The sequence below is a fragment of the Rhodamnia argentea genome, chromosome 4, assembly GCF_020921035.1.
Source record: "Rhodamnia argentea isolate NSW1041297 chromosome 4, ASM2092103v1, whole genome shotgun sequence".
Lineage (NCBI taxonomy): Eukaryota > Viridiplantae > Streptophyta > Magnoliopsida > Myrtales > Myrtaceae > Rhodamnia > Rhodamnia argentea.
In genome coordinates this window covers 18,938,780-18,962,847 of record NC_063153.1, presented here as the reverse complement: position 1 = coordinate 18,962,847, position 24,068 = coordinate 18,938,780, and the positions used below count along the sequence as shown (strand labels likewise).

General features: G+C 38.8%; 2 protein-coding genes and 2 long non-coding RNA genes across 4 annotated transcripts; 2 read left to right on the top strand and 2 right to left on the bottom strand.

The window, feature by feature from the left end:
- Positions 1 to 58: 58 nt before the first annotated feature.
- Positions 59 to 20,726, bottom strand: LOC115744547. Its single transcript, XR_004015816.2, has 3 exons — positions 20,574 to 20,726; positions 17,009 to 17,016; positions 59 to 69 (listed from the first exon to the last, which is right to left on the bottom strand). It is a non-coding gene; the product is annotated as an uncharacterized LOC115744547 (long non-coding RNA).
- On the bottom strand, positions 1,905 to 3,927 carry LOC115744545 (WAT1-related protein At4g30420-like). Its single transcript, XM_030679780.2, has 7 exons — positions 3,746 to 3,927; positions 3,617 to 3,682; positions 3,410 to 3,526; positions 2,868 to 3,099; positions 2,633 to 2,791; positions 2,348 to 2,499; positions 1,905 to 2,174 (listed from the first exon to the last, which is right to left on the bottom strand). The coding sequence occupies exons 1-7, from the start codon at positions 3,922 to 3,924 to the stop codon at positions 1,943 to 1,945; spliced, it is 1,137 nt and encodes a 378-aa protein (XP_030535640.1). The 5' UTR covers positions 3,925 to 3,927; the 3' UTR covers positions 1,905 to 1,942.
- On the top strand, positions 8,983 to 18,290 carry LOC125314716. Its single transcript, XR_007198146.1, has 3 exons — positions 8,983 to 9,111; positions 17,117 to 17,119; positions 18,280 to 18,290. It is a non-coding gene; the product is annotated as an uncharacterized LOC125314716 (long non-coding RNA).
- Positions 19,119 to 24,068, top strand: LOC115744542 (very-long-chain aldehyde decarbonylase CER3). Its single transcript, XM_030679774.2, has 11 exons — positions 19,119 to 19,446; positions 19,665 to 19,885; positions 19,991 to 20,223; positions 20,318 to 20,537; positions 21,084 to 21,211; positions 21,478 to 21,737; positions 21,860 to 21,967; positions 22,622 to 22,828; positions 23,048 to 23,158; positions 23,285 to 23,458; positions 23,672 to 24,068. Exons 1-11 carry the CDS (start codon positions 19,396 to 19,398, stop codon positions 23,870 to 23,872), a joined length of 1,914 nt encoding a protein of 637 aa, XP_030535634.1. The 5' UTR covers positions 19,119 to 19,395; the 3' UTR covers positions 23,873 to 24,068.

Below are 24,068 nucleotides of genomic sequence, written 5' to 3'. Positions count from 1 at the left end.
CCTTTTTTCGGAAGAAAAGTAGGACCGTTGATTGATACCCATTCAAAATTTGTGGTTCGCATTTTTATCCTTCCAATCACGAACCTATACTGAACCAGTTTCTTTCTCCCGCTGGCATTTCAATAGTTGGTAAAAGCAACATCTGGAGTCCTAAATGTTAAAAGGACGATGAAAAGAAGTACACCCTGTGCTATTCAAACACGGAAAGGCAATTCATAAAATTTTTTGATCTACACAGGGCTTGTTTCTTCAGCTGTTTTATCTGATAACGGAGGTTTTGATTTATCACATTTACAACTTTACGCCTTCTCCAGTAACGACTCAATGGCAGATGGTTTTTCGGTGCGAGCACAATCAATTTGAAGGTTGGGGGCTGTCTCTTCATTGATCTCAATGTCTTTTAGCTTTACCCCACAACACTAAATATAAACCAGCTACTACCCCTGTTGCACCTACCAAGCTGCAGTAGAATACAGTATGTCAATTTCTTTGAAAGCATCAATTTCTCCATCAGACTAAAAATTCAAGAACAAAGTCTGAAGTTCAATCTATGGAAAAGTAAATCTTAGTAGGCAAAATTGTTCCTAGTAACAGAGGACTGACAGTCCAAGATAGGAATGAAGAACCTACCTTCCCGTATATATCTCCTCATGCAGAAATATAGCAGCTAAAATGGTTACTGTAACAGTGGTCAAGGAGCTTAACGTCGCGGAGAAGAGAAGGCCCCTCCGGGAAACGCACCACGAATAGACAAAGAAAGAAATTCCAGATCCTACAATTCCCTATTCACAACGAGCCAAACAAAGAAAATAAAACATCAAACTTCAGTAATTCGTACGAATAGTTCCGATTCTGACAACTTTTATATCATATCTCATGTTAAGATGAACAGCTTTGACGTAGTTACAGCATACAGAATAGCAGCTATTCCAAGCTTGGAATGGATCTTCCATGCTTCAGGATCTTGTTCTAGGAATAATGTAATGACAGCACATTGAATTGTGGACATAAAACACATCCAATCTATCAAATCATTTACTTAGAAGTTTGTGCTTTTCACCTCGAAGATCGTATGATTCATGAGAATGGATGTTTGTGAATCAGCCAATCTCATTTGCACCCCCACCTACGACCAGTCAACCCATACAATTCCCTATCTTGGCACAAAATTTGTGTGGATAGTCTCTGGAATCGCATTTGTACAAGAAAGTTGAATGCACGGAAACACTTCAAGAACGTGATTAATCTCATCGGATCCTGTCAAATCATCTGATGTTCTTTCACCCCAATCGAGGTTACTTATGATGAGGATAAACTTGACATGTCATCCATATCAGAACCACGAATATCTGAATATCTGATGAGATGGATGTTGGTACACTCAGCCTCGTAAACTTTTCAGAAATCGCGCTTTGACATCTTTGGATAGAACTCTTCTGCATTTAGGGGGTTACCGTCTGCATAAAGAAAACTTTGGCACCAAGGTAGTCTTACAACATTGGCAGAGCCAGGGCACGGGACGATCTTTTTATCACTAGTTGAAAGGTCCGTTCAACATAAATGATATAGGGTAATCATGCTGTGATATTAATCACTTGCAATACTTACTGCGTGCAAGTTCAATCACTGATTCTGTTGCTGATTCGTTACTCTGGCACACTTCATGAATTACCTCTTGTTTTACACTGATGTCTTGGCAGTCAAGGAACAGACAATACGGTTTTACTGTTGATCAATACCCATTTAAAATTTCGTGGTTCTTGATTGTTCGTGTTCTTTTCCCTTTAATCACGAAACTATACTAATGGTTTTCCTTCCCATGCTTGGCATTTCAATAGTTGGTACAAACAACATTCCGAATCCTAAATGTCAAAAGGACAATGAAAGGAAGTACACTGTGTGCTATTCAAATACATAAAGGAAATTCGCAAAACTTGTCGATCTAGACAGGGTTCGTTTCATCAGATGATATATCTGATAAAAGAGGTTCTGATAAATCGCATTTACAACTTGACGGCTTCTCCAGTGACGAACCATCAGCAGATGGTTTCACGGTGCGAGCACGATCAATTTGAAGAATGGGCTCTGTCTCTTCATTGATCTCGACATGGTCTTTAGCTTTACCCCACAGCACAAAATATAAACCAGCTACTACCCCAATTGCACCTGCCAAGCTGCAGTAGAATACAGTATGTCAGTTTCTTTGAGAAGCTTTAATTTGTACATCAGACAAGATTCAAGATCAAAGTAGGAAGTTCAACCTTTGGAACAGAAAGTTATTCTTAATATGCAAAATTATTCCTTAACACATAAGAGTGACTCTCTAAGATAGGAATGAAGACACTACCTTCCGATATATATTTCTTCGTGCAGAAATATAGTAGCCAAAATGGTTACTATAACAGTGCATAGAGGGTTGAACATTGCGGAGAAGAGAGGGCCTCTTTGGGAAATGCACCATGACTGGACGAAGTAAGAAATTCCAGATCCTACAATTCCCTATTCACAAAAATTCAAACAAAGAAATAGGACGTCATACTTCAGTAATTCTTACAAAATAGTTCCAATAAGAACATATGAATCATTCATATGGTATCTCGTGTTGATATGAATAGCAGATGTCGTTACTTACAGCATACAGAATAGCAGCTATTCCGAGCTTGGAATGGATCTTCCATGCTTCAGGATCTTGTTCTAGGAATAATGTAATGACTGCACATTGAATTGTGGACATAAAACACATCCAAGCCGATAGGGATAGATGATCAGGATGGCTTGCCGACATTGGGACCTGCTTAGAAAATTGTTGGCTACTTCAGTGACCCTTATGGCATGAACGTGAGCCGCGATGGCTTATAGTTCAATACCTGAAGAATCAGCCAAATCGACCAGCAACAAGCACTTCCAACGAGAAATACGCAACCCTGCAACCAACCGTCGCCTTCAGAAGCAAAAATAGACCTTGAATGTCGATGGGACTCTGCATTTAGAAGCTTTGGTCCCCTGAGCAACGCCATCACAATGGCTCCACCAACGCAGACTACGGTGCCCAGTATCTTGGCAATGCTTCTTAGACTTCTTGCATTTATCTTCTCCATTCTCAAGTTGTAAAGCAACAAAGAAATACGGAATGTCAGTGATTAGATTACCCACATCAGAACTTATGTTACTAATAACCACATCTAAGTAGCGAAATCCTTCTTTGAGGCATGTGATCCTTCTTTAGTCATTGATTCGATTTCTTCGGGCTCGAGAAAATGTCTGTTTGTTCTTCATTAGCTTAATTCAAGTCATTGGCGGTTAATTAGTTCCGACTTCAATTATGGGGATTGTAGAAGGCAATTATTTCTGATAGTCTGGTTAACTGAAATTCCTTACGAATAATCAGAACACAGTTGTGTGTATGTACCGAAGAGTGGATGCCACCAGAAATGTGGTTGCAGGGACGAGGTTGCCAGATGCACTAGCCATCGATGATGAGGTTAAGTACATACCCTCCAAGTACATGATTTGATTGATTGCTATCCTGCAAATATCCATTCTCATGAATCATAAGATCTTCGAGGTGAAAAGCACAAACATATTATTTGGCATCTAACTTCTGAGGAAGACTTACCCAATGAGAGATGCCAAGAATATCCAAGAGAAACTCTTTAATCCCAACGAAGTATTGTGAGACTTCCTGCAAAAAAATCAAAATTGAGAGAGAGAGAGAGAGAGAGAGTCCAAGAGAACAGTTCAGTACCTCCACAAGAAGGCAACAGGTGAAATGAAGAGTGTGGCCGTGGCTTGTCTATACACAACAAAGACTCTGGGGCTCAACCCTTGTAGAAGAGAAGCTCTAGCGAACAGAGCAAGAGCTGCATAAGTGAACTGCAGGCCAAACATGGCCACGACAGGCTTGTAGTCATCAAAACCACCCATCCTTTTTCTTGGCTTGCCCAGTGATATCACTCGGACTCAATATGAAGCCACACAGGTTGAGAGATATTAAGTAGGGCGGAGCAATGGGATGGTGTTTCCATTTACACTTCTTTATGTACAAACTTACAGATCAGACAGACACAGAAAGTTGTGACCTTGTGTTCCTAGGAAGGCATGCACATGGAGACAAAAAACATATGATGCAATTGTTTATACCAGCCGAACATGGTCATTAGAAAAACCAGGGTTTGCCTCAAGATGGCATCAGGTTTACAGTAAACCCATGTACCATGCTCTCGTCCAAATTTGGAACGATTATGTCGATGGCCAGGGGAAAAAACCAAGTATAATTTAAGAGTGCCATAACGGTACTAATGATTCTCGTGCAAGATGCTGCGTCTTTCCTGATACCGAGTTTTGTCTTTCCCTGATTGGAAGGGAGAAAAACAGAGGAAAGAATTACTGGGGAAAGCATGAAGATTTAGGCCTTTCTTTTCTAACTCGACCGTGGCTTGCCGGAGGCATTATCACCATCATATCATGTGATTTTCTACAATCTTGGATGAAACGTTTTGCCTAGAGGAATGTATCCACGTCACCTTGACTAGGCCACACAAATCAATGTCTGGTTATCCTAAAAAGAAATGCTTTTCATGTCTCTCTGCTGAATATAAGAATCCAGACCAGCTAAAGAAGAGAGATGGGAAAGAGACGCGCTGTCGGCGAGAGCTTACGCCGGACGCCAATCGGATCCTGGATCCGAACATGGCCTTTCTCTGACAAGAAAGCTGCGACATAAGATGGGAACAAAGGGGTTAGGCTTCATCTGTGTCCCTGTTTTGAAGCGGCGTGTTTTGGCAGCTTGGCCGCTCACATCATGCAGATCATTCTCATCCCTCCCTCCTCATGTACGCAACAGTACAAAAAGGGCATTCTCATGCAGATGCAGGTCGTCCCTCAGATGTATGCCAACCATAGTCCATGTGGGTCGAAAACTAATGTAAGCTTGTGTGCTGAATGGAGTGACGTGCTTTAAGATATTCCGGGGGATAATTGCCAAACAAAAAAAAATCCTAAATCTATTATATTTATGTCAATTTAGTCATAAACTTTTTATTTTGTCAATTGAGTCTTAATCTTTTTGACGTTTTTCTAATTTAGTCCATTCGACCAATTTTGACCACAATTCGTAAACTTGGACGTCGGTCGTCCTATGTGGTGGTTGTGATGGCCTCGCCTAGATATGGGTGACTGCCCGACAACCCTCGCCTATTGTCGGTGTGGGCCGGAGACCCTCGCCGGCCACAATAAAAAAAGAAAAATAATAATAAATAAAACAATAAATTGATAGATTCAATTGGTAAAACGTGAGAATGTTTAGGGCTGAATTAACAAAAATGCAATAAATTTAGGACTTTTTGACAATTTTCTCTATTCTTTTTTATCATATTTCAGGCCTGATCGGTTATTCAGGCTTCATCATGCGAAGCCCAAAATGGCTTGGGCATTTTCTATATTTCCGACAATACATTGTTAATATTTCTCATCCTTAATGGGAAAAAAAAAATGAAACTTTGCAAGTGTTAATGATTTTGTGGCGTGGTCGAATTAATTACTTCAATATACCATTGAATTAACGACGTTTCACAAGCAAAAAATAATTAAAAATATGTTTAACATTGGATAAATAATTTCGGGCTTAGCCCGGCTCCAACAAAACCATGTCGAAGCCCGAAAGTTTCTTATTGGGCTTGCTTCGAAGAGTAAGCCCGGCCCGTCTAGCCCATTTACACCCCCCAGGGCCCCTGCATGTAAAAGTTTCGCAAAAACAGTCGCAGAACTAATTCCCTATCTTCTTACCAAAAGTTTCTGAGAGAAGTCTCCTGGGTCGCCCTTCCTTCAAGGAAGTTAACGTCCAACACACTTGCAAGAACTCGGCTAATCTCATCGAATCTCTACCTTATAATGCCGTGTTTTTTTGCCCCCCCGATCGGAGTCGCTGATGACGAGGATACACAGGACATGCCATCCCCATGCTTCCACGTACAAGGATCCCAAGTGGCAGCAGCATAATAACACGCCTCTGTTTTTGTTTCCGGTTCGGGTTTCGTTGCTGTAGCCGATGCCGGCTTGTGTTCATGGTCCCAAAACGAGAAAGGCCCACGGATGCGTAGTCGACAAAGGAGTTTTATGTGCATGACAAGATGGGATGGAGGGGACGTCTCATGCCCAACTCCAAAAATTGGGACCATCTCTCCCTCTCTTTAAAGTTGACCACCACAGCCTCATTAACTCAGCGCCGTTAAGGCAAAAGGAGAAAGGAGGCTTTGTGGCCCATCTTGGTCATTCCCGAGCAAAGAGCATGCTTGTCAGTTGCACTGGCGATGAAGATCTCATCTCTCTCTTCTCAACTTAGGCAAGAAGAACAGTATTGTTTGGAAGATTTCAAAAAAGGACTTAAAGATTACAGAAAGTATGTTAGAAAAGTACAAATTACTTGGAGAGGTAAATACAAGAAATTGTGTGGATGGAGTTTGGAAGATCTCTGAGTTCTCAACTCCATGACCATTTGCTCCCGAAACATGGAAAATCCAAATGCGTCTAGCATTAGTCAAGTCCTTAAACTTTATAAATATCATAATTCTGTACATTTGACTAGTGCTCTCAGAAACTTGTTCCATATGCATGATGAGGAAATATTCGATTTTCCAAATTGGGATGGTGCATGATACAAGAGCAGTTAATGCATTAGAGAAACGTGATCATTTCCTTGTTGTTGCTTAAAAAGTGTCTCGAGACACTTATCAACCAAATCCTTCATATCACTCCTAATAACAGCTGGAATATCCTTGGCTCATGTTAGTTCCAACTTTTGATAGAGTGAAATTTATTACACGAAGAAAGAGTCACTACATCTCAATTTGGGAAAAATTACCCAAAAAGTCCTAACATGTTACACTTGAGCCAATTCAGTCTTAAGCCTTTCAATTATTTCGCATTTTGCTAATGTAGTCCATCTAGCCAATTTTGGCCGGAAATCACCGATGTGGACATCAACCATCCTACGTGACACGCCCAATGCTGACATGGACAAAACCTATTTATTCTTTAATAATTTTTTAATTCTTTTCTTTTCTTTTCTTGTTTTTTTCCTTCTTTCTCCACCGATCGCCAGTCCTCGGCGATCGGTTAAAGGCAACTACCAACGAGGGTGGCCTCGTCGGTTGTAGGCTATGGTTGGTCATTGGACATCGTGAAGGCCTGGTGACCAATGGAGGAAAAAGGAGAAAGAACAAGAAAAGAAAATATAAAAAAAAAAAACTGTTTAGATCAATATCGTCCGTGCCATGTAGGATGGCCGGCATCTACGTCAGCTATTTCCGATCAAAATTGGCCGAATAGACTACATTGGTGAAATTTGAAAAGATTTAGGACTAAATCGGCATAATTAAAAAGTTTAGGACTAAATTGACACAAATACAATATGTAAAGATATTTTTGGTAATTTTCCCTCTCAATTTGTCTCCTGGAGTTTAGCCCTCCATATCCACATCTTGAATATGTCTTTTGATAACGCAAGAAAATTGTCACCAGGGACTAAAGTCCCTGGCAATTTCATGCATTTGCAAGTCGGCAACATGGAGATTTCCTCTTTTCTTGCCCCTTCTATTCTTAGTTGGCCCTTATTGCTGGCGTGGAAAAAACAGCTGGGAGATGCGACAGGTGGAGCTCAAGTGGGAAGTCTCTCCATCTATGTTGTCATTCTGATATCTACCCCGAGTTTTCATATTTGGTTCCCTCTCCCTTTCCCCAACCATGCATTAAACCTTTTCACATTATATCCAACCAACTAACAAGTTTAATTAGATCCATGGTTCAATCGTTAGGTTTCTGTGTAGCCTGTGCGAGAGTTGGCGAGGGAATGATGTAGTTAGGAATAATAATAAATCGGGTTTGAGATTATTTTCGAATTGTGACCTTGTCTCAAATTTGAATTTGATAAATTTTGTTATATCCTTGAGCTGTGATAATGTTTGTATAGTTTCGAGTACAATCTTGTGCTTTCTAGCAGACGGATAAGGAATATGTTAGTTCAATAGTAAATTTTTTTTTGTTTTTTGGAGATTAATTTGGCTTCTAGTTTTGAATACCGAGCAAATAATTCAGTTCAATATTTCCTAATGAAACGAAGTTATTATGGTCACGCATGGAGAGGAGGCTTCAAACAATCCGCGTGACTATAGAGCTAAAAAGAAACAATCGGCCATACTCCATTATCCCATAACTCAATGGCTTAAACTTTTTCAATGAAGTTAAGTCCAATTAAGTATGTCTATAATTTCTTTTCATGATTTTTAAAAATTAAGTAGCATTTTAAGCTATCGCCTAAAATTATGTATACTTTTTACTTTGGCCGAATCTTACACAAACAAGCAAGCAAAATGGCTACGTAGTAACTTTCCTACCCAAACTTGGGAAATATTATATTCTTAAGAAAGGTACTGCATATGAATCTACTGTTTTTCGGTCGAAATATGAATCTACTTTTAACATTGGAGCATTTTGAGATTTTTGAGGTCCTTCATGTTAGATAAAGTTCGAATTATAAAGACTCGAGATTAAAAAGTATTGTATAAAAATTATTGAAATAACTCGAGATGAATCTTTATTAGTCAAGTTTTTTACCTTATAAAACTTATTTTCTTCATATTTAGTCTTGTTAACTAGCGCTCCCGAAAACTTATTAAATTTGCATAACGAGAAAATATTTGATTTCCAAAACACTGATTATGCATATCACGATACTGAGCTAAACACACCGGGAAACATCCAAAGAAACGGTGACTTTGCCACTTAGTGGGATTTCCTAAATTCCACTCAGTGAGATTCCTTGAATATGAAGAAAGAAAGAACAAAGGGAACATATACTAGTAGGTTGGATTTGCTTGCAGGCAAGCAGATCGCACCGAATGTACTCTAAATAAACAGTAATTTTCATTAATTAAAAATTAAAAAATTAAAGAAAAAATTCTGTCAAATTTTGATATTTATAAGAATTTAACAAAGTCACTGAGCATAATGAGACTTAATCCTTACGAGCAAAGGCTACTTCAATAGATTCATAAAACTGAGCAGAACGATTAGTTTTAGTACAATTGTTATCCCATTGATGACCATAGAAGGAAAGTAAGAGTGGGGGCTCGTATCGCTTACACTAGGATTGACCATTTATGTAATTTCATGTCGTGATCAAAATATTCCAACGTCATGACAAGATTGCTTTTTACCGAAAATTTATCAAAGATAGTCAATTAATGTCAATTTCAAGTGGTTCACATTGTACTATGGAGAATTCAATTTAGATTTGAGTCCCTCATTCATATCGTATTCCAGTCACTTTTGTTGTCTTATCAGAAATTGTGATCCCTAGTATGGATCAGTTTATGTACATTTTAGTATTTTACTGCCTAACATCACATTGTAATTTGGATTTTAGTATGAAAATCCAAATCAAGAGGAGGCTAATTTGGGATTAAGTGTGCAAATGAAAGAGTTTGTGTCGTGTGTATCTAAACAAATAAAAATAAATTGAAAAAATTTAGAAGCCCAATTTATCTATGTTGTCTGCATATTGGATGTTTAATTCCTAAATAGCATTTTTATTTTGGACCAATATTCCACAATCTAAATTTCGCAGTTAATTACACCATAGATTTCTTTTTCTTGAGTAATGTCATTGGATTTGTTTCTTTAGTATTGCACACATGCAAAAGCAAGGATTACCATAGCAAATTAGTATCCGGTTGCCCAACAAAAAATAAATAAATGGATAGTTAAAGTTGCACCGTTTCCTATTGAGAGTGTTGGAATTATTATGCAATCAAAGTCCTATCATGACAACAGTATCTACATCGGAAATTTCATTGTCTCCTCTCTTCTTCTTTTTTTTAAATTGCAAGCGTCTTGAAATAATTCTCAACAAAACTCGTCGCATTTAAGAGTTGTATCTCTCCTAACAACCATCTGAGTAGCATTGGCTCATTTATTTTGAACATCTGTAGAGTGATATATGACTTTTACGACATACACTTCATCTTAGTCGGTCTAATGGAGTTCATGATACCAAAAAAGTCTTTGAATCTGGCAAGAAAATTGTCATCAGGACTAAAGTTGCCTGGCAATTTCATGCCGTTGCAAGTCGGCAACAAGAAGATCTCCTCTATTCTTGCCCATTTTATTATTAGTTGGCTCTTATTGCTGGTTTGGAAAAGTCTTTTCTAATGGAGTTTATGATACCAAAAAAGTCTTTGAATCTGGCAAGAAAATTGTCATCAGGACTAAAGTTGCCTGGCAATTTCATGCAGTTGCAAGACGGCAACATGAAGATCTCCTCTATTCTTGCCCATTTTATTATTAGTTGGCTCTTATTGCTGGCTTGGAAAAGTAGTTAAGGATGCGACAGGTGGAGCTCAAAGTGGGGAGCCTCTCCATCTATGATCTCATCCTGATATCACCCACGATTTGATTCACCTCAACCATATTTGTTCTCTCTCCCTTTGCCCAAGTCATATCTAATCAATTGATAATCTCTCAATAGGTCTTCAGCCTACTGATAAAGGGATTGGAGAAGCTAGTATTAGAGGTGCGGAGTTCGATTCCCGCGCTTTGTAAAGAGGCGGAATAAATGTAGAGAGATGAGAGTTAGAGATATGACTAATAAAAAAAATCGATAATTTAAATATATGCTAATGGTCCAAAAATAAACACTTTAGGGTGGATTTGTTTTGCAAAAATTAAAAAATTATTTTTTTAAAAATGATTGCTTATATCTCTTAAAGATTGAATAAACAACTTCAATGGTAAATATGCATATCTAGGTATCAATTTGGGTTCTAGTTTTGGAATACAGAGCAAGTATTTTAGTTTAATACTTCGAGAGGAAACGAGCTTATTATGGTCATGCACGGAGAGGACGGGATCAAACAATCCATGAAACTCAAAGATTGCAAAATCGACATTTGCTTTGGCATAAGATTTCTCCAATTTAGATTAAAAGTTCACATCAGATGGATAAATATCATTAGAATTGTGAGGAGTAAAACAAATTTCAAAAGTATAATATTCAATGGATTTGAGCTGTGGTACACACAATACTTAATCTATGTTTATTTCGCGAAAAAATGAATGATTATGAAAATATTTTTCTTTCATAAATAGTTATTCATATTGCTTACAAAAAATGAATGAACCAAAAATATTTTTATTGTCCACGAAAATATTTAGACATGAATTGTTATTGATAATGAATTTTTTTTCTTTGGATAGTTATTTTAAACGAAATAGGCGACCATTTTCAAAAAAAAAAATCAATTTGTTTATCTTTCGCAAAACAAACGGAGCCTTAAAGGAACGTGAGCATTCAGTGAAAAGAAATTGGAAGAAACGGGTAACCGATGCATTAGTTCCTCTTTTGATTTCTCTCCAGCAATTTGACTTTTATCAGATGAACTACATCATCTAAGCAATTGTCAATTTACAGAATCAAGAAACGTAGGCAAGCATCAATTTTCGTTTATTCCATCGTGTCCTGATTCAACTACCAACCACCACCAAAACATCTCAATTCTCAGTTTTATAACGAGTACGGCTGTTTGTTGTTTCTCATATGTTAGCACAGAACTTCATTTGCTTAGTGTTCCATGTAAAAAAATACAAATATTTATGCGCGAGAGAATTTCAATAAATGTTGATCATGTTGGTAAAAGTTGATAATTTGCAAATTATCAGAAAAATGTCGGTAATGTTAGGATGCATATGTGAGTGAGTTGTATTAAATAAATCTCACACAGGAGAATTGATGTGATGTAGAGTAGTTAATATATCATATTTGGCCCATAATTCATTGGCTTAAGCTTTTGAGTGAAGGTAGGTCCAACTGGATACATTAATGGACTCAAACTTGGGATCCCTCTTGGCAATCTCCCAGGGTGAAGGTATCATGTTTTTGTTATGCACTCCCATCAAGTAATTCTCATAAAAAGTTTCGTAAGCTACTGGTTTTTTTTATTTTTTACAAGTAACTTTTTTTACTTCCACCAACTCTTTCAAAAACCTACAAACGAGAAGAAAACAAATCCTACTTAGCCATTAAAGTAAATTTTTTCTACAAGCAGGAAAACTGATCAAAGAACAGTGTTTCTATATTCAATTTCAAATTAAATTCTTCAATTGGAAAACCATGTTCCACGACCTTCCTAAAAGGTGACATATTCTCATTTTTCTAAATGCTTTCCCGACAAGATTGTCGGGGATATATAATCTCCACCATAGATTCACATATCACCACCGCTATTTACATAAAACACTCATTAATTAAAAGATCGTGTGATCAAAAATAATTGATAGTACTGTTATATTGTCGGGCTAGCAGCTTTATATCATTTTTCAGAAGACTCGGGACTTAGGAATTCACCTATATCAAAACAAATAAATGGAAACGGAGACTTTTGAAACAAACCCATTCCCAACATGTAGATTAGGGTCTGGTACGAAGAACTTTATGCTCCTGTCGTCAACTTGCTACTAGAGAAGTGGATTGCAATTTGCAGCTATATAAAAAAGATATATTTACAAGTGATTGATTTCGAATTGTGTGTGCAGTGACCCTCCACTTCCCGTGACTTGTTAAGATGGTCCTGCATGCCTATACTTTACTTGTACGAAAAAAAAAGGGAAATCATTTAAAATGGCTTCATTCATTAATCGACTCACATTTTTGGGGTTCTGCGAATTGTAAATGGGGGACTAAATTCAGGTCTCGATGGTGGTTTTAGCCTTTTAGGTACTTTTGCCATTTCAAATCTATAGCTCGCCATCTCTTCCACTAGCTCGTCTTAACCCAGCAACGGTACCTAGGTAACATAATGTAATTAACGAGGGAAAATTATAAAAAAAGTTCGAAACTTATTGTAATTATTTCAATTATATATATATAGTCAATTGAGTCATAAACCTTTTCATATTTGTCAATAGAGTTCATCCGGCCAGTTTTGACCGAAAATTGATAACATGGATGTCGGCCATCATCAACCGTCCTCCATGGCACTGCGATACTAATGTGAATTTTTTTTAATATATTTTGTATTAGTCTTTCCTATCTTTGTTTCTTCTTTATTTTTTATTGTTAAGGTCGGCAAGAGGCTGTCGGCCATCGACTGAGGCCCAACGAGGGCTCGCAGCCCTCGCCCAACGGGCCAGCAAATGGCAAATTTCACCATCCTTAATAATAAAAAAAAGAAAGAAAAAAGACAAAAAAATATATTTAAAAAATCACTTCAGCGCCGGCAGTACTACGTATGACGGCCGGTGGACGTGTCATCAATTTCTAGCCAAAATTGGTAAAATGGACTCAAAAGATTTAGGATTGGGGAAAAATATTTAGAATAGAATTGACAAAATTATAATAGGTTTAAGACTTTTTTTTTTATATAATTTTTCCTAATTAAGGAGGATGTACACCTCATATTTGGATAGTGTGAGATATCTTCAACCTTTCTAACTTGAATGGTCCTGCCCCTTTAGACCACATATTTATAAAGAAATATATAAGGCCCGTTGTAATTCTCATCCATGAATTATGCAATTTGGTTAATCCCATGTGCTTCAAGCAGACACGCATTGAATTAAACCTATCTCTCCTCAACTTCTCCGTTGACAAATTCGCCGCCGCTACCGCCACCCGAAATGCCCAGAGATATTTGTTTGGACCGACGTGATCCTAATGTTGATGGTACGTAGATCGGGATAACTATATAAAAAAAAATCTTAAATTTATTACGTATGCCACTTTGTCATATATATAGATATATATATATATATATATATATATATTAACTTTTTCAATTTGCTTCTCAATTAGTCAAATTTTACAATTTCTTTTTGTATTTTTTTCTTTTTTATTTTCCTTTTATTATTTTTCCTCTACCAGCCGTGAGATGCATGCCACAGGCGAGGGTCACCCTCACCTTGGAAAATAACAAATTCAAAAAAAATTACAGAAATGTGCAATAAATCATTCATTTTAGTGCCGACCATATCATGTAAAACGGTCGACGTCCACATCGGGGATTTTCATTCAAAATTGATCGAAATGACTATATTAATAAATCATCAAGAGGTCTAGGATTATATTGGCCAAATTAAAAAGTTTATGACTGAATTAGCATCTATCCAAATTAGTTTAATAATTTTCATATAATTTTTTCTGTGCAGATCATAAATGGACCAGAACTCACCAAATTCAAAGACTCTCAAAAAATGCCTTTGTCAAATCATTCGGCTTCCGTCGTTATCAGGCAACATGTAACGTGCTTCTCCGTGACATTGAGCGCCATGCATCTGGGCTCATACTCTTCAAGGGAAGACATAAGTCGTAATCATTTGTGCCTCCTTCCTATGAGACACCAACCTTTAGGACCACACAACATGAGTTTCCGATTCAAAACGAGCTGAAAATTAAATTTCAATCGTCCCTGCTCGATGGGTGGGTTAATCGGGTGTTAATCCTATAATTAAAATTGCAATATTCCTTTTCGATCAAAATTTTTCCGAGTTTTCTTGCCCGGAGGACCTCTTGTGCTGCTGTCACATAAATTCTAGCCGCTCCAAGCAATTCTAAGTTGAAAGACTTCATTTTAACTTCATTTACTAAACTAGAAATAGTTATATCCTTAATTGGTCAAATTTTATAGTTGTAAAGTGCCGGTCGAGGAGAAAAGTGGAACATAAAAACCTCATTACTTCCAACGAAAGGAAAGATATCCATTAGCGAATCTAATGCAAATTTAGAACTTCCAATCATTTGATTGGGTGATTACAAACATAGTGTTCAACTTTAGCATGCACAATGCACGGAAAAGTAGTGTATAGACTCGATCTATATAAACTAACACCATCAGAGGCATTGAATTCGTGAACCTCAAAATGGGATGTACATGATTAATGGCTATAATAATGTCGGTCTAAATATATAGTAAGCTAAGAAAGTTGACTTTCTTCCATTTTCTTGTGTGGTGATATGTCCTTGTCTCCTACCATCGACACACTTTATAACGTGTTGATTAGCAAAGTTTAGCAGATAGAACATTCATGGCAAGAAGCTGACATGTAACCGCATCATTAGGGGGAATCATTAAAAAAGTCCTAAAGTTATTATAATTGTGTCAATCTGATCCTAATTTTTTTAATCAATTTAATCATAAATATTTTGCATTTATGTCAATTTAGCCCGTTTGATCATAAATCCTTGACGTGGCACGACCGACGCCGACGTGTACAGTTTTACTAATATTAATATTTATTTTATTTTTCTTCCCTTCCTTCTTCGCTAGCCAATGGTCAAAGAAAAAACAGGAAAGAGAAAGAAGAGGAAAAAAAGAAAAATAAGTAAATGAATAAATAACTAATTTGAAATAATATTAAAACATATTATTAAAAAATTATCCACATCACATATTTCCGGCCAAAATTTTGCCGGATGAACTGAATTGGGACAAATGCAAAAAAATTACGATTTAATTGACAAAAAAAGTTAAAAATCAAATTGATATAATTATAATAGATTTGTAAATTTTTGTTTTTATAACGGTTCCTGTTATTGCGAGTTGCACGAGACGAGGACGGGTCGACGTGAGAACAGCGCCCAGGCGAAGCAAATGGGCGCCGAATGTAAAATGACGTGAGGATGGAGCGGTGAACTGTATGTTCTTTGACTTGTTTCTCCTAATACTCATTTCATCTGTTCCTCTCCCTTCTCGCCTTTACACCTGCTGGGGGGAATGGCTGAATGAGTGATCCTGGATGTGGTCTCGTGCATGATGAGGGCATTGAATTGCTGGGCAGGAAGCCTTCTTCCTGCTCATTCCACTTGCCCCGCCCTGTGCCTACTTAGCTGAGATAAAGATAAAGAACACCTACCTACCCTTTTCTGCTATGATAACAACGAGAAGGAAGGAAGGGCGATAATTATATTTATCGGACCCTTTACTACATAACGAGCTACTGAAGGACAGGTGATAATTATCTGCATTTATATTGGCGATCGATGAATCAGTGGTTGAGTATTCAAGAGTTCAACTGTTCATCGAGCCCGATGACTTTTATGGGAGATGAGCCCTTGGCAGACCCGAAGTACCTACCAATTACCAGGATCCAAAGCCGAGAGGGCATAAAGCATAGAGAGGAAGAAGGGAAAGAAACTCGAGTTTTATTAGGGCAACTGGCAGAGACCTTAGCGGGTTGGGATCATCTCAGAGCTATGAGATACCAATTCATGTGGATGCAATCACGCATGTGTCACCGACTAGATTCTCCCATACTCACATATCCTTGTGAATGAAGCTTTGTGGCCGTCTGGCCGGACGATGAGTGAGTGATGCAAAAGGGATGATACAATTGATTCATGAGAGTGGTGTCACGATGGTTTGTATCAAAAGGTTAAGGATAAAAAGAACATATTATTTTAGGAGCTTTAAAGGCAGGATTGACCTCTTGTGTATAAACTGTCGGAAACTGATGGTGCTCTCTTGATGAGCTATAGTAGGCCGAAATCAATTGTTATACTTAAGAGTTATGTGTGTCTTGCTTGAGGGATTAATAGCCCGAGTTAGGCTGGGCACGATACGATTTGATATAAAGATGCTATTTGTCGCACTGTTCTTAGGGACAACCATAGAAGGATCTGGTGTTCTTAGTTGTCCAGGTGCCGCACGGATTATTTCGCAACTAAGGACCTGTCGGCCCGTGACGCATGCACATACTTATATAAAAACTCTACAACATGACATCATTACCATCTTGTCTGTTCATTTTATTTTATTTTATTTTATGTCTGTGGTTTTTTGCCAAAATCATCATCTTAGTAGTTGAGAAACACAAAATGTGAGATCATGACGTGCAAAAAAGGGGAAAAAAAAAAAAGGAGTAAAAGAGAATTGGAGGGGACATTCATTTGGGCTAAATTAGGCAGGAAGCAATTAAGGCACCTGCTTGGTGGTTGGTCTCATACAATTGCCACACTTTGTACATGATTCTCTCCATCTTTTATTATATTTATGCGGATTTATGTCGGCAATTTTTATATTAGTAAATCATTTTTGAATTAGTTTTAAACTTAAAAAAAGCAAGTTAAAAGCAGGTTCCTTAAAGAAAATATGATCTTAATGAGAATCTTGGGAATAAGCAATGCAAAAGGGCGAAAAAAAGGGTAATTAAACAATGGTTTTCAAAGGGAACTCGAAATGCAAATAAGCGAGTTTGAGCAAGTTATTCCTTCTTATGCACCGATTATCCCAAGCCAAATCATTTCACAAAAATGAACTTATTTGTACTTTCACTAAGGAGGAGTTTAACCAAAGCATTTGTTACCCTCCATGACATGCTCTCCCCACACTTTGCACCTCGTCATCGTGTGCGTGTTGATGCTAGTGTTGCGTTGATGTCAATAAGAAAACTAAGTGTAATTGGAAGGAACCAGAGCAGGATAGGGCCAAGGCGAGCCAAAAAGGTTTTCCATGACATCTGACATGAAATGATTAGCCCCAGATGAGATTTGTGAATAAGTGATCGTCTGGATTATTCTAAAAGGAATAATTATCAAACACCAAGACGATATACACATTCTAAGCATGGCACCGGTAGCCTCAAAACTTCAAGAAAAAACCTCGATTTCTACGACGCCGGCTTGGCATCGGAATGTAACATTTTAGAAAGATTATAGTAGATGAAGAAATGACTAAGAGTATTCTAGGTCGTACGTACAGGTATCGGTTCCTAGTTGAGCCTTTGACAAATTAGAAGTTCACGACATTAGAATTCGTCCAAGGTGGCGAGGACAGGCTGGTGTCCTCATTGACTACGCCAACCGTTTCGATTCTGACTTTCGAGCTGCATGTTCTTGGAGAAAATGTCCCATTCCTACACAACAAAATGTGAACTTTGTCTTCTTCTTGATTTTAGTAAAATTGGAAAGTTATTCGTCATGGTCTTAACCCCAACCCCCCCCCTCCTCTTCCTTTTTTTTTTTTTCCGGTCAAGAGTTCACATCATATGCAATGACGACACCTATTATGACATTTGGACTTCGTGAGTGAAGGTGGATTAATCCAAAGAATAGCGCATACTTACGTGCATTAATCGTCTCAGCGGCTTGATCCACGAAAGGAATTTCAATCTCTTACGTGACAAATCAGTGCGGTCGAGTCCCATCAAAGCAAATAGCTGAGACGTGAATCACGTTATATCGAGCGAGCAGTGACACCTAGGAGCATCATGAACAATTCCAAAAGTCAAGGTGAGTACTGGAAGCTCCTTTTCTTGCACCTCGCAGGGAAATTTGTTATCTTTTTCATTCCCGTCTCTTCGTAGTACTCACTTAATTTCCTACTTAATGTGGTGTCGGAAGCGTCTTGAAAAAGTGTTACCATTTGCCGACGGTAGCTGTCGAGCTTGCGCGCCGGTCGAAGTTCCAAGGATGCACTTAGTTGAAGCTTATATTCAACGGAAAATGACATCAACACATGACATGGCGTATTAACGGGTGGAAAATTCGAAAGAACACGCGGTACACGCAGTGACTCCGCATGGAAAATACTTTGACAATCGTGTACCGGCACACTCAGTTGAATGTTCAATCGTCCTAATCGTCCTACCCTCCAGGACTGATTAATTTCTTGTGCACCAAATAACAACTCCCTTTTTTTTTTTTGTGCACCAAATAATAAGAGTAATGAAGGAGGCTCCTTTTCTCATATTCCCAACCAGGAGTAATTAATAGGTGGGAGACTCCTTGCCTATCTCTCCAGCTGTGACGGTTAAACAGGCCGGTGCACAAGCCAGAACGCGTTGGATGTCCATAAGGAAAGCCACAGCTTTCGGTCTCTCATTGATGAACCGTCCATGTTGACGAAGTCCTGAATAGAAAGATCTTCTCTTCTTTCTACGTTTTCAAAATTTTTTTTTTTGGGGTGAAAATCAGTGATAATAATGAGGGCGGGATAGGGACTGATTAAGAGCTTTAACTGCAGGGATGCAACTTCTCTTCGGGTGGCTTTTGGACTTTATAAGTAGGTGATTTGGGTGGTGGGCTGAATTAAGATTTTTCTGTTCACTTGTTTGAAGCTCTTGAAGAGATGAGAGATTGAGGGGGCCACAGCAAGAAATTAACACCGGAAAGCATTCTTGACTTTTGCCCTATAACTTCACAACTCTGTTTCTTCTCAGGAGAGTCCATCGATCTGGGACCTGTCCTTTCCGCTTCTGGTTTCTTTAAATATTGCCTCTTGTCCACTTGCTTCTCCGGGGTGTTGTATCATTCGGTGTTTGCCAGAAGAAGAAGAAGAACCAGAAGTAGCTGCAACAGAAACAAGTTGAGAAGGAAGAGTTTTAAGACTCCGCCACTGCTCAGTTCAGAGAATGGTTGCTCCCATGTCTGTCTGGCCCTGGGGAAACTTGGGAGCTTTCAAGGTGATAAAAAGGACATCAAGAAGCCCTTTTTTTTTTAATATGGAATTTTACCACTTAAACATTCTTGGTCATGCAATTCTTACAGTTTGGTTGATTTATATGTAATGTCCAGTCTTAAGCTCTGTGGGGTTTGTATTAGTTGATTATTTGTTTTTGCCGATTAGTGTCGTTGCTAAAGTTGATATTTTTGAAATCTTTTTCTGTTTGGGGGTGATCAGTACTTGCTCTTTGGACCTTTCCTTGCACAAGTTCTCTACTCAAGGATGGGCGAAGACACTGCAAAGAGCAGCTGGTGCCTACATCTTCTCATTATATGGGGACTTAGACTTTTCATTCATTTGCTCTTGGGCTCTTTTGGCAACATGCTGTTCCTAAACCAAACCCGCCGGATCATCAAGCAAGGTGTAGATTTCAAACAAATAGACAGAGAATGGGACTGGTAAGGTTTCAGATGTGGGATCATATTTCTGCATGTACCTTTGTGTCTAGGGAATTTTTAGTAATCTCTTCCTCTGTTTTTGTTCTTTTGGGTTCATTTTGCTAGGGATAATTTTTTGATTCTTCAAGCTTTCGTGGCTTTCATGGCCTACTACATCTTCCCATCACTGGCAGACCTTCCTCTTTGGAACACTAGGGGGCTCATCACAGTCCTAGTACTTCATATAGGAGCTTCAGAGCCGCTCTACTATTGGGTACACCGATGTTTCCATGGGAAATACTTATTCACCAATTACCACTCATTGCACCATGAATCTGCAGTCCCCCAACCTGTTACAGGTAAAGAGAAAGTAGTCTGATCCCATCAAATTTGTATGAGATTGCCCTGTATATTCATGCCTTCATATTAATTGGTACAACTCATTTGCTGCAGCTGGGCATGCAACATTTTTGGAGCATCTAATATTGACAGCAATTGCTGGGATTCCGATATTGGGGTCTAATTGGCTGGGACATGGATCGCTAAGCCTTGTTTGTGGCTATTTGGTCGTGTTTGATGTTCTGAGATGCTTGGGGCATTGCAACGTCGAATTCATCCCTTATCGCATCTTCGAGAGACTTCCCTTCCTCCGATATCTCATTTATACCCCGACGTAAGTTAGATTATAGTGCCAATTTGCAAATTGGACATGCTCAACTTTTGTAGGATCTGTTATAGTCACTTAACTGCTTTTTTAAGCCCAACAAAGAAGCTTTCACATTCTTTAGCCTCATATACCCTAGAAGTAGAAAAAAAAGTTACAGCTTTGAAAACAAAAATCATTTTTTTGCCCTTTATTTCTTAGCGGATCTTTCTGGGGAGTGGCCAGCTTAGATCTGTGCCAAGGTTTAAGGCAAAAAGGAAACAGGGTCTTTATCTGAACACCGTCTGTCAACCAATTCTTCGGATTGGCAATTTTGGAACTTTCAAATGTTCTCCATTTTAATAGAAGCTTTTCACCTGCATTGTTAAGATATGCAGTTGGTACATTTACATCTCAAAAGAAGCTTCTTCGCACAGAATAAAAGGGTTCACCAATCAATCAAAATCTGGAAATAAGAAGAAAATTTAGTTTGTATTTTTAAGCACCTACAGTTTAAATGTTTCTGTTTCAGTTATAAGGCAAATATGTGTTTTCTTTTGGCTGCTGACTGTGCAGATACCATAGCCTCCATCATACAGATTTGGACACAAATTTCTGCCTCTTTATGCCACTTTTTGATGCAGTTGGCAATACACTAAATAGCAAATCATGGCAACTTCAAAAGGAATTGAATTCTGGCTGTGGTAGGTCTGAAGATTTTTTTCACTTATTGACCAATCAAAATATTACATAATTAGTAACACCCCTGTTCAGATTGATAATTGATCAAGCAATTGTAACTGTATAACTTAAGCTCAATAGAACTTTCAATCAGATCTCTATTCATCATAAGGCAATCATCGCTCCGGCTCCGGCACACTTCAGCCTCTATCTTTGCGTGTGCAAGACTATGAGGTGGCCCCGGAGACGGAAGAGTCAACTTAAAATAATTGAGTTCTGATTGCTGCAGGAAATTATAGGAGGGACATCCCAGACTTCGTTTTCCTGGCTCATGTTGTGGACCTATCGTCTTCAATGCACGCGCCCTTCGTGTTTAGATCACTCGCGTCACTGCCGTACGCCACTCGTTTATTCTTGTTACCGTTCTTGCCCATCCCCTTCGTTGTGATGCTGGCAATGTGGGCATGGGCTAAGACCTTCGTGATCTCTTTCTACAACCTAAGAGGCCGTCTGCACCAAACGTGGGCAGTGCCAAGATTTGGATTTCAGGTACACCTCGTAATCGCTGAGCAAGGAATAGGAGAACAACCTGCTCTAACTTTCTTTGTCGTGCCGAAATTTCATGGACACAGTTGCAGGCTAAAACGGAAACTATTCCCTTTTCTCTGCAGTACTTCTTACCATTTGCAGCTGCTGGCATTAACAAGCAGATAGAGGAGGCCATTTTAGATGCTGATAAGTTAGGAGTCAAAGTCATCAGTTTGGCTGCATTGAATAAGGTGGTTGTTTCTTTCCCCTTCCATCCCAACAGTTAAATTTGCATCAGCAGTTCTTTCATCTGTCTGATTTTCCTTTTCATGGTTGTTGCTAGAATTATTATCAATCTCCATCATCCATGTACTTGATTCTGTAATGACAGTAATGGAGTGTGGACAATATAGGCTATGAGAAATTTCTTCAAAAGCATGGTGCCGCGGAGGTTTCGATCTATTCGATTATCCGCATGAGGACCACACAATTGCCAATTCTTTATAGTGTTAACAACATGTCCTATCTATTTGATAGCAAATTTCTTTACCAACCAACCCCATGACTAGTTTCTACTGTGGGGAGCCAAGACATTCTTGAACATGTCGGGAACACCTAACTTGTTTACCGTCATGCTTTGCCAAATCGCGAGTAAGGGCTCTTAGAAGCCGTAATCGAATGTCCATTAGTAGAATTAGAACATATCTGCTGTTGTCGGCTCACTCTACTAATTTCAAAGCACATGACAGGATACATGTGTGATTCTTTCAATTGTTTGTCCTAGGAATCAGATGATTATGAATCCTCTCTGGCCACTACTAGTGTAAGATGTAGGTACTTCAGAGAAACAGATGTTGATCAGTTGTTGCATTTTTTTTGTTTTCCTTTCCAAAATCTCGCTGCAGAATGAAGCACTTAATGGAGGAGGGACAATGTTTGTCAACAAGCACCCGGACCTCAAAGTCTGTGTCGTTCATGGAAATACCTTGACAGCGGCAGTGATTCTCGACGATGTCCCTAAAGATGTCACGGAGGTGTTTTTAACAGGCGCCACCTCCAAGCTCGGGAGGGCCATTGCGCTCTATCTTTGTCGAAGGAGAGTACGAGTCCTCGTAAGTGCAGTACATCATTTCTCTTGAACTGCACTAGTTGGTTCAGATCTTGATTGGAAACCCATAGCGGTTATATGTTTGGAGAATCTGGTTTAGATTTAGGACTATAGTATCGAAGAGAGTTCGAGATTGATTTTCTCATGTTATGATTCTAAAGCAGCAATTGAGACATCAAATGCTTGTGCACAGTATGCTTATAGATTCCTCCGCACGATGCAGATGCTAACTCTCTCAACAGAAAGATTTGAGAAAATCAAGAAGGAAGCGCCAGCCGATTGTCAGAACTACCTTGTGCAAGTGACAAAGTACCAAGCAGCTAGGACTTGCAAGGTATGTCAAATTAAGGAACAGTTAATACCATAGCCAAGCAGTTTCAATCTTCCTCTTACACCATGAATGATGAACATCGAACATCTCCTGATAAATTGCGGTTAATCGGCTGTGCGAATATCTTAGACATGGATAGTCGGGAAATGGATCACGCCGAGAGAGCAGAGTTGGGCCCCTCCAGGAACACATTTCCATCAATTTGTGGTGCCGCCGATTTTGTCATTCAGAAGAGACTGCACATACGGCGATCTGGCAGCTATGAGACTACCACATGATGTCCAAGGACTCGGAAGTTGCGAGGTAAGTCGATGCTAATGTTCCTTAAGAAAAATCATGATGCTTGAGCAATCTAGAGAACGATCATAGCAGTGTGATTAGTATCTTTCGAACCCTACAGCAGGAAAATAGTCGCATTGCCCAATTTGCTTGTCTTCTTAATTTCCGAAACAAAGACGAAGTGCTGATCCTTGTGTGTGTAATGCTGAATTGTTGTTCTGTGTGATGTTGGAACAGTACACCATGGACAGAGGAGTGGTTCATGCATGCCATGCAGGTGGAGTGGTGCATCTCCTCGAAGGATGGACTCATCACGAGGTCGGCGCGATCGACGTCGACAGGATCGATCTGGTGTGGAACGCCGCGTTGAAACACGGATTTAAGTCGGTGTCGGCCCCTCGAACAACCTCATCCTCTAAAAGTAACTTCATAAGTTGAGGAAGCACTGGTTGGCATTGGCAGGAGCTCCTCCTTTTCAAATTTTTAGCTTTTTATTCATTTGGACCCTAAAAGAAAGTTACAAGGCAACAATCTGTCCATTTCTATCGATTTCACCTTCATCTGTTGTGCCAAATATGAACATTATGAAACCAAGGTTATATTTGCATATGAACATGTTTTCATTTCTTTCTTT